The 15,641-nt window shown below is 37.6% G+C and overlaps 1 protein-coding gene across 1 annotated transcript in view; it reads right to left on the minus strand.

The window, feature by feature from the left end:
* Positions 1-15,641, minus strand: part of Plxdc2 (plexin domain containing 2) — a 392,448-nt gene that overhangs the window by 97,349 nt on the left and 279,458 nt on the right. Inside the window, exon 6 of the mRNA XM_048461163.3 lies at positions 11,863-11,981. Within this exon, the coding sequence (XP_048317120.2) occupies positions 11,863-11,981 (119 nt within the window). The remainder of the gene's footprint in view (positions 1-11,862; positions 11,982-15,641) is intronic.

A 15,641-nucleotide genomic window follows, 5' to 3' on the forward strand; every position in this document is an offset into this window, starting at 1 on the left:
TTAGCTTTAGATGGGGTAATTTGTTACATAGCCAACCTGGACAATACATTCTCTATTAGGTCAAATAGTTGAGATAAATTTTATGCTTGTGTCAACATAAGATGAAGTTTCTCTTAAATTCTACTAAAAAGATTAGAATCTTCTAGTAAAACTTTAAGGTTATTTTCAATCCTCCCAGTTTTGTGTGTGTGTGTGTGTGTGTGTGTGTGTGTGTGTGTTGCACAACTGTAGGCATAAAAACTGTATGTGTTTGAGTGTCCTGTTCTATCACCCTCCATCTTACTTCTTGGAGACAAGGTCTCTCACGGAACATGGAACTGGACTGGTGCAAAGCAAGCCTCCACAGTCCTCCTGTCTCCTGCTCCCATTGTTCCGTGGCTTCAGGTACATGAAAAGTCACCCAGAGATTAAGTGAGCATTAGGATTTAAACTCAAGTCTTGTGTTTGCTCAGCAACTATTTTTACTATGGGACCATCTCTCCCGCAGGTGCTTTGACTTTTTCAAGTTTTAATAAGGAAAGTAAGTGTTAACAATGATTCAAACAAAATTATAAACTGAACACTGTTCATTTCTGTACAAAGGAAAGCAAAAAAAAATCCTCATTTTCAGTCAAAAGACTTATTTTAGCTTGCCACCAGTCTTGAAATGTACACATTCTTGAAGCTTTGATTTGGGGACAGTCAGTGTGAAAACCTCTCTTGTCTGTGTAGTATCCCACTATGAGTCTTAATGCAATATGGGAACATAGAGAAGAAAATAAATTTCTAAAAATATCTCCTACCCAGAAATTGGTTACTTGAAAAGTCATAATGTTCTTGCTATTTGATAAGGTAAGCCAAAATACATTCATTCATTCAGCAGATTATAAATTAACATATAGTGAGTAGCAATGAATTAACCAGAATTACTCAGAGAACAAAGCAACGACCTTGTTCTCATGGAGTTTCCAATTCACAGGATATAGACTGATACCAAAGAAAGTTATGAAGACAACAACACAGACTATCAGAATGCGCTTGGGTCTCACGTAGGTGATAAAATAAGGTAAATAAATAGGGAGTGATGGGGGAATGTTGTGAAATATTTGTTTAACCAGGTAAATATGTGTTACATTTGTTTATGTTGTATTGGTTTGATAATGAAAAGATGTGTTGCCATTTTTTTTTTTTTAGCTTACCTGCTTAAGGCACCTGATTGGTCTAATAAAAAACTGAATGACCAGTAGCTAGGCAGGAGGGAGATATGTGGCATCGTGGGGTAGAGAATATAAATAGGAGAAGAAATATAGGCTTGAAAAGGAAAAGGAGAAATAATGAGAGGAGGAGAGAAAGAGAGACACGCCTGGAGCTAGAAGCCAGGTAGCCATCAGCCAGTCAGACACAGAGAAAGCAAGAAAGTAAGAAAAGGGAAAATACTCCAAGGCAAAAAAGGTTGGTAAAGAGAAACAGATTAATTCAAGTTAAAAGGGCTAGCTAGAGGTGTGCCTAAGCTTGGCTGAGCATTTAAAATTAATACTAAGTCTCTGTGTCATGATTTCAGAGATGCTTGGTAACTTAAAAGAAAAGAAAAAGCCTGGTGCATGAGGAGGGGGTGTCTCTGTAAGGAGGAGAGTTGGGGAAGGAGTTTCTAATATGACTTTGCATCAGAAATGAAAATAATAGAAAGAGTCTGCCATGTGAAACAGTTCTTGGTAGAACCCAATGGATGTCAAGGGTCTGAGGGTGTTGTTTTCAGTGTTTTTAGTAAGTAAAGTATTACTTTTCCTGCGGTAGCACAGAAAGGGGTGGAAGGCTGAGAGGGGCAAATCACAAGGGGATATTTATCCCTTAGAAGTTATGGCTATGGCACTAGGATATATTTCAAAAAGTTTGGAAAGAGTTGCCTGGACATGGTAATGCCCACCTGTAAATCCTTCACTTGAGCGGTCAAATCAGTAGGACTGAGAGTTCCAGACTAGCTTAGATTTTATAAAATGACCTCCAAATAAAGCAAAACAAACAGCAGCAGCATTAAAACAAACCAAACAAAATCCACCTCCATAAACTAGTCCAAGTTTAAAAACAAAAGTACATAAGAGAAGATTTGGAAGAGAGCTGTATGGAGAAAGGGATTCCTTTACATTTGTACAATGAGAGAGAAGCACAGTGGCTGCCATGGAATCAAGACTGGGCAGGGCAAAGGGAGGAAAGCTCATAAGGAGGGTATACAGCTGTCTGGGGGAGGGCATGATACCTGGTCTACAGGATGCTAGGGATGCCAAAGGATAGATCCTTGATGGACTGGATCCATACCACTGTCAAGAAGGACTTGACAAGGGAACTGAGAGAAGTGAGATTGAGATGGCACTATGAGTTTGGTGTCAATGGCAAGAAAATCAGTTCTGTGCATCATAAGAGATGTTATGTTATCCAGCTTCAGGGAGGTGGTCATCATGTAGCACATAAGAAGGGTGTCCCCTGGCCATGCGGAGAACACTGGAAGCCTTAAAGAACGGGAGGGAAAGGTATGGAGGTTGAGAATGAGGAATGGGAGAGGGACAGTCAGTTTACAACACTGCCACTGACTTCTTATGATCTCCTTTAAGATGTCATGGGCTCCAAGAGTCATTTGCTTGAATTCTGATGCTTTGTTCTGATTAAATATTAAAATGAAAATGTACAAGGAGTTTTCAATTTCCTACATTTTCCTAGAAGTCACCAAAGCCTTTTCATAAAATAATTACTATCTATGTTTTGAAATGCTGCTTTTGCCAATTGAATAAATACCTAATATCCTCAGAGATCAATGAAGAAAAGATGAAACTAAGCAGCCTTTCTCAGGGGTTTCATATTGAAATAAATCTGTGTATCTCTGCTTAGTATTTACATAGCCTTTTTTCTCTGCCTTTTTGGGGTGTATTTTTTTTGTCTATGTATACCAATGACTATGATTTTAACTATGGTCAACAAATAGGCTGAGCTCATTGACAACAAAAAATAATAGTGGGTAGTTTCCTTGCTGCCTTTGTGAAGGTTAATATCCTTCAGAGGGAGGGATTGTTAAAAGCTACATATAAAATAAACTGCTCTTCCTTAACAACAGTGAAGCAATATCTTTCTCCTTCTCCCTCTCTCTCATGTGTGTATAACCTATTTCACTTATCCTACAAAATTTTCAGGAAATACATCTTATTGTCATGATACTCTGTAACCTAAAGTTAAAATATGAAGTATCTAAGTCAGTAAATCAATCATAAAATAATTTACCCAAATTCCCAAATTCTTCATAACTTATGGAAAGCTGTATTCTTAACCTTTTCTACATGGAAACATTTAGTGATCTATGGGTCAGTCATATTGGGGCAGTAACAAGGTACTATGAACCCTTAACCTGAAGTATTTTATCTTATACAAAAATGTGTTTCCACTGTCTTCGTGTGTCTACAACTGCTGTTATTTAATGATTAAAACAAACCAAATGGAAAATGGACCTTTGTGCAACATGTAGTACTAATTCCTGAGAAGTGGTTTGCAAGTACACAGTTTCAAACTTAGACAGAAAGGATGTGTCAGACAAAATATGCTTCCATTTCGGCTCGCCCAAGCATCCAGAATCCTCTCTTTTCAACATATTTAATTATTTTCTTAATTTGACAATATACAAAGAGTTTATTATTTGATACAAGGTTTCCTATGGATGATATATTAGGGCAAATTAAGAAGGGAAGCAGGCTGACACTCGACAAAGTTATGGCAGAAAAATTAGGACTAAGCAATGCTGAGGCAGAATATCCTGGCCTTAGTAAATGATTCACAGATAGCATCTATTTTTTTCTACATTATCATGTCAATCTTCCGGACACAGAGGCCCTGCACTGTCCTCACAACCTGGGCTTACATCGAGGTCTCAGTATCGAGGAGGAAACACAGGACTCTAGAATTAGAGGTCATGGATATTTTTTCTCCCTGTTCTTTGTTCTGAAACTTTCATTTATTTTCATTATGGATGCGGCTCTCTGTCTAATGGGCTGCGCAGTTCTCAGCCAGAGCTTGACTGAAGAGTGTGTTCAGAAGGATAACTATCAGAACTGAAAAAGATTACTGAAAACTTTATTTTGTCCATTTGCTAATCAGCAATAAGGCACCTAGGCATTTAGTATTAGAGACAACAAAAAATGTCCACAAGAAAGCAAAGTATTTTATTTTAATATTTTATGTGTATGAACCTTTTACTTATTATCTCATTTCCCTGGGATGGTAGATCAAATTTCTCTGTTATTCAGTAGGAAATCTAATAAACACACACACACACACACACACAAATATCTTCAAACTCTTTCCTATTAACAAAATGATATGTGAAGTAAAAATATTGATGCCAAGTTGCCTATAACTATATTCGAATAGAAGAGATTTTGTTTAAGTTTAACATTAAAATCTTTCTGATTTCATGAATATTGTTAATGATCCACACAAATATTTTCATTCCTTTTGCCTTACAGTTATTGAGATCATCAATAAACTTGACCACATGAAAGCAAAGCGAATTATACTTTAAAGATGAATTTGTAGCATAGTATAGGGTTACATGCTTACATTCAGCACACGGGAGGCTGGGGCAAGAAGGTCATGAATGTGAGTTTGGTCTATGTTACATAGAGCAAGCCACCAAACAGAGACAAAACATCCAATCAAGTAATGTAACAAGCCATAGCCATATTCTGTTTAAAATCTGAAAATAAGAGGCAATTAATGCTGATAAATAAAAATTGACCTCTTTAATAGAAGTGGGCTAGAGACTTTATTTCTACACAAGTTAATGTGGACCTAGGGTAAGAAAGAAGAAATTATGAAGGGAAAATCTGATGTGCACATTTTCCCTCTATTTTACAATATGAAACACATGTAATTATTTTAATTTGAAATGTTTTAAGATTTAAATGTTGGCAACATACTTCACAAACTGTTGTAAACTCTGACTTAAAGGTTGCTAACTACCAAATTGATGAATCAGAGACTAAACTTCATGCAAAAAAAAAGACAATGAAGTGGATGCCTTTATGTCAAAGCCTGACCCAGGACACTCACTCCTGAGGTGGAGATTCCATTTGAGAAGAACGCAAGATAAAGGATCTTGCTGAAGCATGGCCTGAGAATAAATAGGATAGGAAAGATGAAAGAAACTCTATGCCCCACACTTGGAGGAGAGAATCTAAATGACTCAGGACTTTAGCCACAAGGAACCAAGAACTCTTCGATTATGGAACAACAGAACAAGGAGAAAAAATATGGATCGATAATTGGTAAGAAAATGTGCCCAGGTAACACACCTCCCCATCATAAAACATTAAAAGGAAGGCACAAATAAAACAAGCACACACAGACATGAATACCCACACACACATACGAACACAGGTGCACACGCACGCACAGTGCACACATAAGCACATGGATGCACACATGCACTCACACACAGGCTCTCATAAATGACCTGAGAACAACATATGCAGCTAGATGCAGGGTCAACACTACAGATTGCTTGGTTCTAAATGATGTTCCCCACAGCACTGATTTTTTTTCCTAAGTTGCTATTTTATTTCATTATTTATTTTACCCACATCATTTGTTATCACAAGACAATTAAAAGTCATTCAGTTTAGCACTTTTTTACATTTGGAGAGGAAATAGAAAGTTAAAATATCAGGGGCTTTTCTATATGGATAACTAAACTATATATGTATATATGCATATACATATATATATATATACAAATAAATGAATGATGGAATTCTAACAAAGCAAAGGAAATACAATTTGTATATATTTAAAATTCAGAGAATCATCTGTATCAACATGTTCCTTGTAAGTATTTCTTAACAAAGTTTAAGCATTTTTTCCTTCATGGTTTTCCAAGCATTGATCTATATCTCCATACACAAACAGACCACATATATATTATATATAATGTATATCTTACACTAAATATATGCATATATCACTCTTCTACTTACACTTATGATTTCTACTTTTTGGTCATATATATATGCATGTATATAATATGTATTGTACAGGTCAAATATTTGCACAGGTCACACATTCTTATTCATATAGCAACCAACGTAGAAGACACTTACTCTATGCATAAATGATGATCTCACTATTAAGCTCCTTTTGGCTCTCGTATCTTGTCCTCATTAATTCTACAATTCAACAATTGTTCATCCTCAAAATTTCCAGATTATAACCATGTATGAAACATCTTTATAGCTTAACTAAAAGGAATAGTCCTCAAAGAAAAGAATTAACTGAAACCCACGACTGGAGGGTTTCCACGATTTATTAACTGTGCTCTCCACCAGAGAAGTATTTGATGCCATAATGAGGAATATCAGTTTTAAATACTTCAATGGTAGGATAGGTCAAAAGTGATTTCACTTAACAAATAGTCACATTTCTCCACAGTGACTCTCCTCTAAGATTTGCTGTTCAAGGAAATTGATGTGATAGACCATTTTCTAGGCTGTGTATCTGTTTTCTATGATGCTCCTGTACATGTGTGTGACTTTTTAATCGCATTGCAATAACCCAATGGTCTTAATTGTCTCTTAAATGAATTTATCAAATAGAAATAATCAAATCCATAATTCATAACAGAGTCACTTCATTTTCTAATGGATGCCTAGAGTATCACCAGAACACCTGTTCCAAGTGCAGAGAGATGAAGCAGGTGGGAGAAAACAAACCCTCTAAGCTAAAGTGGTGTACTTGGGGAGGCAGCTTCACTGGCTGAGATATCAGACTTTAAAGCTACACTTTTGAGACAATACACCTTTTAGAGTTGTACCCCTTGTTAGATTACTAATAGATTCCTAATTGCAGTCCATGCCAGTTTTAATAAGGCAATTCTCCCCTCTAAGTAGCTACTGAAAATAATACAAAATTTTGGGGATTTGGGATCATAGCTAGTTATTAGCAGAAAAAGAATTAGATATTTCATTTTTCAACCTTATGCTATCTATGTGTTTTTTTTTTTTACAAAGAGGTTCTTCTTGTTGAAAAATAATAGTGAATAATTGGATAAATGCTGTGGAAAGGTAAGCTTTCTTTACCTATTTCTCAATGTGAGTGTTAATGTGAAATCAAACATCCAAAAAAGACAGTTGAGAATAACAAGTAAGTGAGCCAATAATACTGAAAAATAAGGAATTTCTAAGGAAGCAGGGTAACACAAGTACTTAGATCTATCATTGTGTTAAAGTTTTGTTTCATAATTCTGGGAAAGTTACTTAACCTATCTGAACACTTAAGATTTCTTTACTATCAAAACCAAATAGGTACCTTTGGTTTTTGTGTGAGAGATATAATATCATTTTAAGCATAGAGGTTAATGTCTAGCATATAGGAACTGCTTAAAATAGGCCAGATTTTTAATCAACTTTGGAATTTTTATTAAAAGTGATTGAGACTCTTACTTCTAGAAATGACAAATAAACTTATTCTATGTCATGTCTACTACTAATACCAAATAAGAAAAGCAGATTAAATATGAAAAGAAAAAAACCCAGAAAGTTAGAGGTGACCATAGAATCTCATGGCTTGAAAGGTCAAGACCTGGAGACATGGAGGAAAACATCCACAGAGACAAAACCACTCCTACTATTCCTGAAGACAACTGTCAGTCAGACTGAGAGCCTGAAAAGATAATAGAACTGTTGAGAAAAAGTGGCTTCCAGTCTAAGGTAAAGGATATACAGATACTCAGGCTCCTTTAGATATAGCTAAAAGACTACAGCCCTAAAGTAAAGGCTAAACAGCAGCCCATCAGCCTCAAATCTGAGTAAATCTTCACTGAGAGAGTGAAGTATTTGTCAAACTCCAGTGCAAAACCAGGAAAGTAAATGTTCTCTAGAGTAAGATAACATTATATTTCCAAACATATCACTTAGTACTACATAAAGAAGGTCAAACATTTGATCAGAAATTAGCATGCAAGAAGACATGACTGATGAGAGAAAATCTAGAGGAAAAGAATGAGGGATAAATATACAAAGAGATTCATAAGACTATAGACAAGAGTAAGTACAAACTGTGAAAAAGATGTTATTCATTTTCAAAGACATAGATGTATTGTTAGAAAGGTGTTTTATTTTTTCAGGTAAGTCTGTAATTAGTAAAAGGTTAAAAAAAAAGTGAATACGTCTAGATTGAACAGTACAGTTCAGCAGCAGTTGGCAATTTTAAAAAAAATATATGGGTTTTCCTAATTTGACTTTACCCCAAGTAAATTGTTTTGATGTTAGCTAAAATAAGCAACCAGATGGCTATAAGAACCTGCAATTTAAAGCAGGATTTCAAACCTTTGGTTGAATAATGCAACCTACCACCTCAGAAAAATGAACTATCTGAAGGAATCTATGCTGCTACTTCAACTCTCATGAGACAGCTGCAGAGAACAGTTGGGCACTGCTGAAGAAACAGTGACTGGGACGAGCAAATCCATATCCATCCACAGTTTACGGAGCAGCAGCAATTCCCTAATTCAGTCCTATCAGGAGCAAGATTATTATGGGAGGTGAAAATGGATTTTCTAATTTATTGATCATTTTTTATCTACTCTGCACTGTGAAAAATTAATGCTGTTGAAAATGAATATTCTGGAAGCTTGCAGATATGGAGGTCATGTGAGTGGTTGGCATGCATGGCATAATGGTCACTAAAAGAATCATATAATAACAAGAGCAATGGAATTCAATTTTTGCATGAAATGCATTATTAGATTTAACTTGCAATGGAACTAAAGCCGATACTTGTAAAATTCAAGGAAAATTTTTTTCTTCTCCCTTACTCCAAACACAACACAATCAAACAAAGCTGTCCTCAGCATGTAAAAAGCAAGTAAGGACAGAGGGAATTGTTCTTACTTTTCTCTTTACAATTTCCGTTCTTGATTTAGGGCACATAGAATTTTATTATTTACAACACATCTTGTTTCAAGCATGGCTTTACAGACTAACAGGAATAGCTCTACTGACTATGCTGATGTTTGTGTAATGTGGTAGAGAACAATAGAAAGGATTATTAACAGAAAATATCGATGAGAATTTATTGAAAATACAAATAAATTGGTTTATGAGTTGTTGTTCATAGGTGGGGGGGGGCGGAGATCCAGAGGCTAGGAGCACCAAATAAAGAAATCTAATGCTAGACTACACTTTATCTAATTGTGTGTCTTAAGCACATCATTTAATTTTTTGATTCAGCTATGCTTGTTACAAATAATGATGTATTACATAGTTTCATAATTAATGAAAGCATTCATTGCACACCTAATCTGTTTTGATGCTTTGATGAAACAATGAAGTTATATAGTATCCAGGAATCATTGAACAGCTAGATACTGCATGTGTAGTTGAACAGCAGGATACTACAATTATAGGTGAACAGCCAGGTGCTACATGTATAGTTGAACAGCCGGATGCCACATGTGTAGCTGAATAGCCGGATACTACATGCGTAGTTAGTTGAGTAGCTGTATAGTACATAAGCACTTTGTAAAGGGTGATAAACTTTGCAAAGCACTATTGTTTTGATGTCATGCAGTCATAAACATTTTTCTTGAAGTACAGGGAGCATCTAGTTGCTACCTGAAAGGCAGTTTATGTGCATAGGTACACATATGTGCATGTGTGTGTGAAAGTCAGAGGTTTTCCGCAGATGTTATTCTTAGGGGACAATTTACCTCATTTTTCTAAAGAGGGTGTCTCAGTGGCCTGGAGCTTGCCAAATAGACTAGGCGGGTTGACCAGTGAGACCTAGGAATTTGCCTGTTTCCCCTTTCCCTATCTTAGACTCATAAATTTATACCATCACACCTTTTTGTTTGTTTGTTTGTTTTAACACAGGATCTGGGGAATCAAACTTAGGGCCTCATGTTTGCATGGTAAGACCTTTATCAACCATCTCCCTAGCTCTGCAAAGGAAACTCTTATTTTGGAAAATTTTACAAAATAAGATTCAGAAACATTTTTTTCTTCTGTTTTTGAGGATGGGTCCTAGGACTTTGTTTATGTTAGACAAACATTCTAGCACTGAGCTACATCCCTTTTAACAATGCATTTTACACAGAGAAATGTATGACAATTACCAGAAATAAAAGGAAAGAAACTGTTCTCTGAAAAAAAGGTAGAAAGGCAAATAGCAGCAAGCAAAGCACCTCTGTGAACTCAGGACAGAGCCGAGATGTATTGCCCCAGTCCATTCCAGGATGTCAGGCAACATCAAACTGCTTGTCAGTATAAAAGTCCCCTTGGCAAAGCACAAAAACCACAAAAGAAAATTTTCTTTGAATAAAATGGACAAATATGGAAAAAAAATTGAAAAGCCAACTGAGAACAGAGAGGGAACAGAAGAATTCGCTTGAACTCTGCAAAGTGAGACAGGCCTCAAGAAGCATGTGATAAAGATGGCAACTTAGATCATGACCAGAGAAGACAAGGCCAGGATAAGAACACAAGTGTCTGTCTGACATTGTTGACAGTGGGTAGGATGGAAGGCGGCAGAATTACTGACCATGATCTCTCCAGAAACAGTTTCAACCAACAGTGATTATTAAAACAATAGAAAACTACCATTCCTGGATGTTAGTTACACTGACATTCCAGAAAATCCCTTAGGGTACAATAAACCCTGGTATGAATGGGCCCTCTAAGAACTATTCTCAGAAATCTATTCCTATCTTCCAGGGAAGGTGACATAAGACTGCAGTGGGCAGTGTTATCTAGATCTAGCACTGGACAATTTAGATCAAGACATATTTCATATCATTCTCCATCTGCAGAGTGCCCCAAGGAAATAAAGCTCAATGTGGAAAATCTTTTCCAGAGAAAGAAAATAACCAACATAATCAGTAACTTTTAAGAAAATTGTTTTATTTAGTTTGTTTTATAATGTTCACTTTCTGGCATAGATAGATTTCAGAAGAGATGACCACAGTGAATCCTGTCTATTATCCATAACCTTTTGACAACTAGGGATTCTTTTATCAAAAGAAAAGACAATTCTCAAATTGAAAGGAAGATAAGGATCTGTATTACAACTGCGCATTAACTATGGTTTAACCACACCCACTAATAATTTACATTGTTAGAATTACTCTTGTAACCACCAACTGCCTTAAATTTACATCCACTGCCCTTGTTACTTTATTTGTATATCCTTCATCTAGGAGGCCTCCATTATACTGGCTGGAGAGTTTGGAATCAAGTGCTTTATTATTATAGTCTAAACATTCTACAGAGCTTATGACTACAATTTAGTAAATTCCATTTGTCAGTTTGTTAATATGAAATAAGATACAATTTAAGTTCTCTTGTTCCGTTGGTCAGTAAGGTCCTAATAATTTTAAATCTACTCAAATCTAAATCTATCAGATTTTAATGAACATTAGCCAGAAGAATTATAGGGGTTACTTTCCTGGCACTCCTAATACTAAATCACCCATTTTCATGTCAACTAATATTTGGAGATCAGAGTAAAATAAGAAATCAACAGGCCAACCCCAACAAATCTAAAAATATGGATAATTATAGAGAGATGAAAAATCCTTAAAAGTCAGTTTCTTTTCTTAGCTCTTTCTTATAATGCTATAAATATTCAATAATTTCATAAATTTTGGGGCCATAATGCCAATAATATCAGAAAATAAAATGAAACAAAACTCCAAATTTCAACCTGTAGCCCTAGGTACAAAACAACATTTAAAAAGGTATTTTTATTGAGCAAAATAAACTAAGCAAACTAATTGAAGTTCCTGACAACAATATCTTGATATTTTAAGGATTAGTCATGATCAACAGGAAGAAACATCTTAAACTTGCCACTTACTTCTTTGTATCCAAAGATGATGCGTCCATCCATGAGGAGTGTTGCCTGGAATGTGAAGCTTCCCAGGTTGTAATTATCCTGCAGGTGAACATGGTCCCACTGGACAACAAGTGCTGTGCCTGGAACCCAAAAGAAGAATGAAGTAACTCCAGGAGAAAAATACATGCGCCAGTTCTGGAAGAACAGCCATAGACACATTTATCTAGATGTTAAGTCCGGTCATTCTGCCATTTCAATCTTATATGGGCAATTAGGATTCTGTTACACACACACACATACACACACACACATACACACACACACATACACACACACACACACACACATACACACACACACACACACACACACACACATATGCTATTTTTTATGTCCATGTGGCTCATGCCCAGTATGGTGGAAGATAATTTCATTGATGTTAATGGATACTATCTGCTCAGATTTCCATGTTGCACTTTCTAAACAGCATGGTGAATTGAATGAATTTCAAATACTTTTGACAAATTCTAAGAAAGAACACTTTAGAAAAGCTAAGCACACATATAAAAACATAACAATGCTTTTGAAACTCACAAGTTTACTCTTCTACTGAAGAGGTCACCTTTACAGATAATGGGACTTCTCTCTTATAGGGACTACGTCTGTGTTTCCTTCCGTCTTTGTTGCTTTGCTTTCAGGAGCCTAGAGAGCAATTTCCAGGGTCCTGGGCTGATTCCTGAAGCCCCCTTGAAGGACATGGGCTGAAACTGCTCTGGTGTACATCTTACTCTCGGGCATTAATCTTCCTGTCTTTATATAAAACTATTGAGGCAAAATGTGAACTTAAGAGTGCCACCAATGAGAACTCATGCTTTGGTTTCATTGACATTTAGCTTTCTTTAAGAAGACAATTTACAGCTATGACCTTCACTTAGCTCTAAATCTTGGTTTTTAATTTTGGTTAGACATGTTACATATAATATGTTTATAGCACACACACACACACACACACACACACACACACACACACACACACACTCCCACCCAGTATTCAAAGCATGCATGGCATTATAGAAACCCTTTACTTAAACACTGTCAGAGTGATGCTTGACCTACCCATATCATCACCAATTCAGGTTTAATTTTAAATATAGATAGTTTTTTTAAATAACATAATCATTTATTGATTCTTTGGTAATTCCCCATCTTGCACCCCAATCCAACTCACCTCCCAATCCCTCACCCTGCAACATCCCCCAATCCCAGGTTAATTAAAAACAAAAAGCCATCTCACTCCTCCATCTTTCCAACACCTGTTCATTTATCTTATTGGCATTGGGAGTTATGGTGTGTCACACAGGGTACACTTTTGTCCAATTAACCCTACCCACAAAATGTCCTTTGCAATGAGTTACTGGTCTGGTTCAAGCACTCTGTCACTCCAATATTACTGGACCCTCACCAAAACTTTTCTTGAATATTGTGCTGTGGTCCCAGAGGCTGCTTTTCTGCAAGACCAGAACTTTCACATTCTCAGCAGGTCATAGATGGGGTAGATGTTAGGGTTAACCAACCCAAGGACCAGGATGTGGGTCCGGATGGTAGCTAAGCTGGTAGGTCCTGGGCACTCGGACTACCCCCCTCAGGGATGAATACAACAAGCTCTCCTAGGTCTGTGCCATCAGGATCAAAGTCAGTCTCCCATGCCTGTGATGAGAAGTGGAGCCATTTTGCAATGAGATGGGCAGCTCTCCCATGAGGGATGGAACCAGCTCTCTTGGTACAGTGTCCAGAAAGATCCAGGGCCAGTGAGGGGTACGGTTGGCTCAGTGCAGCCCTCGGATTTCAACACACATGGTTCCTGTGACCCTCTGTGGTAACATGTGTCATGGACATCAACACAGATCTCAGTCGCAGCAGGACCATGGACCCAGAAATGGCCCTCAGCAGTGCTTGGGATCAGACCTCACCATGCCCCACTTCTGTGGCAGCACAGGCTACCCAGATAAGAATAGTCTCGGTGATAGCATGGCCCTAGGATACTAAAATGGCCTCAAGTGGCTGACCAGGCCCTGGGCATCTGCACAGTCCTCAGTGGCAACAGGAACCACAGACATCAATTCAGACTGTGGCCGCTTGTAGTACCATGGACCAAGACATGGCTCTGGGCATCAGCTCTGACTTGAATGACACCATAGTCCCATGGGACTGCACAAACCGCTCAGATCAGCATGACCCTGATATCCAGTCTACAGAGTTCTCTGAAGTGAGAAGTTGAAACTTTATCTTTTTTCCAAAATCACGCTAGAGATTCTGAGGCATATGAAAGTTTTGAGATCCAGGCAAATCCTCATGGGAGGATGGAAACCCATAGGACTGGTTTCATGAGTCTCAGAACACTTGGCCATTCAACTCCAGAGCAGTATTCTAACCCCATGAGTCTGGTTCTACAGCCGCCCCATGCTTTCATTTGCACTGGCCAGCTTTCCATTTAGAGCCAGGTTATCCCTCTGTCAGTGATTTAAACAATTTGTATGTTTTTTTGCTGTTTTTAAAGTTTGCTGTGCATTGGAATCACCTGGAGATGTCCCTGTATTGGGCCCAGCTGGGACACTTGTCTATGGTTTCTGATTCATGGTTTGGACTGAGGCTGATTGTTTCACAATACTGGGGATTAAGCTTAGGCCATTGCACAAGGTTATGCAACCACTACGCTGAGCTAGGTCACTTTTACTTCTTATTTGTGGATAAGGTTTCATTATGTTATTTAGGATAGCCTTGAACTCACTCTGTATTCCGGGTAGGTTACTATCTCAGTCTCCCCAATAGGCAGGATTGCAGGCTTGGGTTGCTTGGTAAGTAACTGTTTGTACATCTAGCACATCCCCAGGGGATGCTGAAGCCTTTAAGGACTCAGGACCATAACTCTGTGTCTCTGCAACTATCCCAACCCCCTATGTCAGACAACCTTATTACTCTGGGTGTCCTGCTAAGCCTCCACTGTCTACTCAGCAGGCTTCTAGGGTTTTAACTGCCTGGACAATGCTTCTCTCATTCCTCCCACCTAATCCCACAGCCTTGTAGTCCACACAGCCCCTAATATGTCTAGCAGGGCCTACAGGCATGGATGCAAGGGCAGAGATGTGGTAAAGACAGTCATATAGTCAGGAGACTTAGACTTGATAAGGAAGGCTGCCTAAATACACTGGAATAGAATAATGAGGAGGAACGGGAACAAGGTGGCAGAGGAGCCACACATACAACACTTGTCTCTGGGAATGATGAAAGAAGTGATACTTGAATTAAAGTCTGTTTTAGAGAAATTAATTACAAGAAAATAAGTCCCTAAACAAAATTGTATGTCCTAGAAACCACAAACTCAGAGATCTGTAGACCAATTGTCTGGGAACAGAGATGGGTGACAAAATAGTGCTTTGGGTACCACTTCCCTTCAAACCACCACATCCCACCCCCAAAGCCTTGTAGCTGTATCATAATGCAAACCACATGCAACTCAGGCAACTTCAGAAGTCCTAATAGTCTCATATAACAGTCTCAAACTTATTTACAAGTCTTACGTTCAAAGCTTCTTCTAAGATTCATGCAATCTCTAAACTGTAACCCCTATAAAATCAAAATAAAAAAGCAGATTACAATTACATACTTCCAAAATAAGATGGCACAGGATATGTACTACCCTTCCAAAACATTGGGAAAGAAACTTAGTGAGGAAATAGTAAAACAAAACCAGAAACCAGCTGGGCAAACTCCAAACTCTGCATCACCATGTCTGATGTGGA

The sequence above is a fragment of the Myodes glareolus genome, chromosome 14 (assembly GCF_982192425.1).
Source record: "Myodes glareolus chromosome 14, mMyoGla1.1, whole genome shotgun sequence".
Taxonomy (NCBI): domain Eukaryota; kingdom Metazoa; phylum Chordata; class Mammalia; order Rodentia; family Cricetidae; genus Myodes; species Myodes glareolus.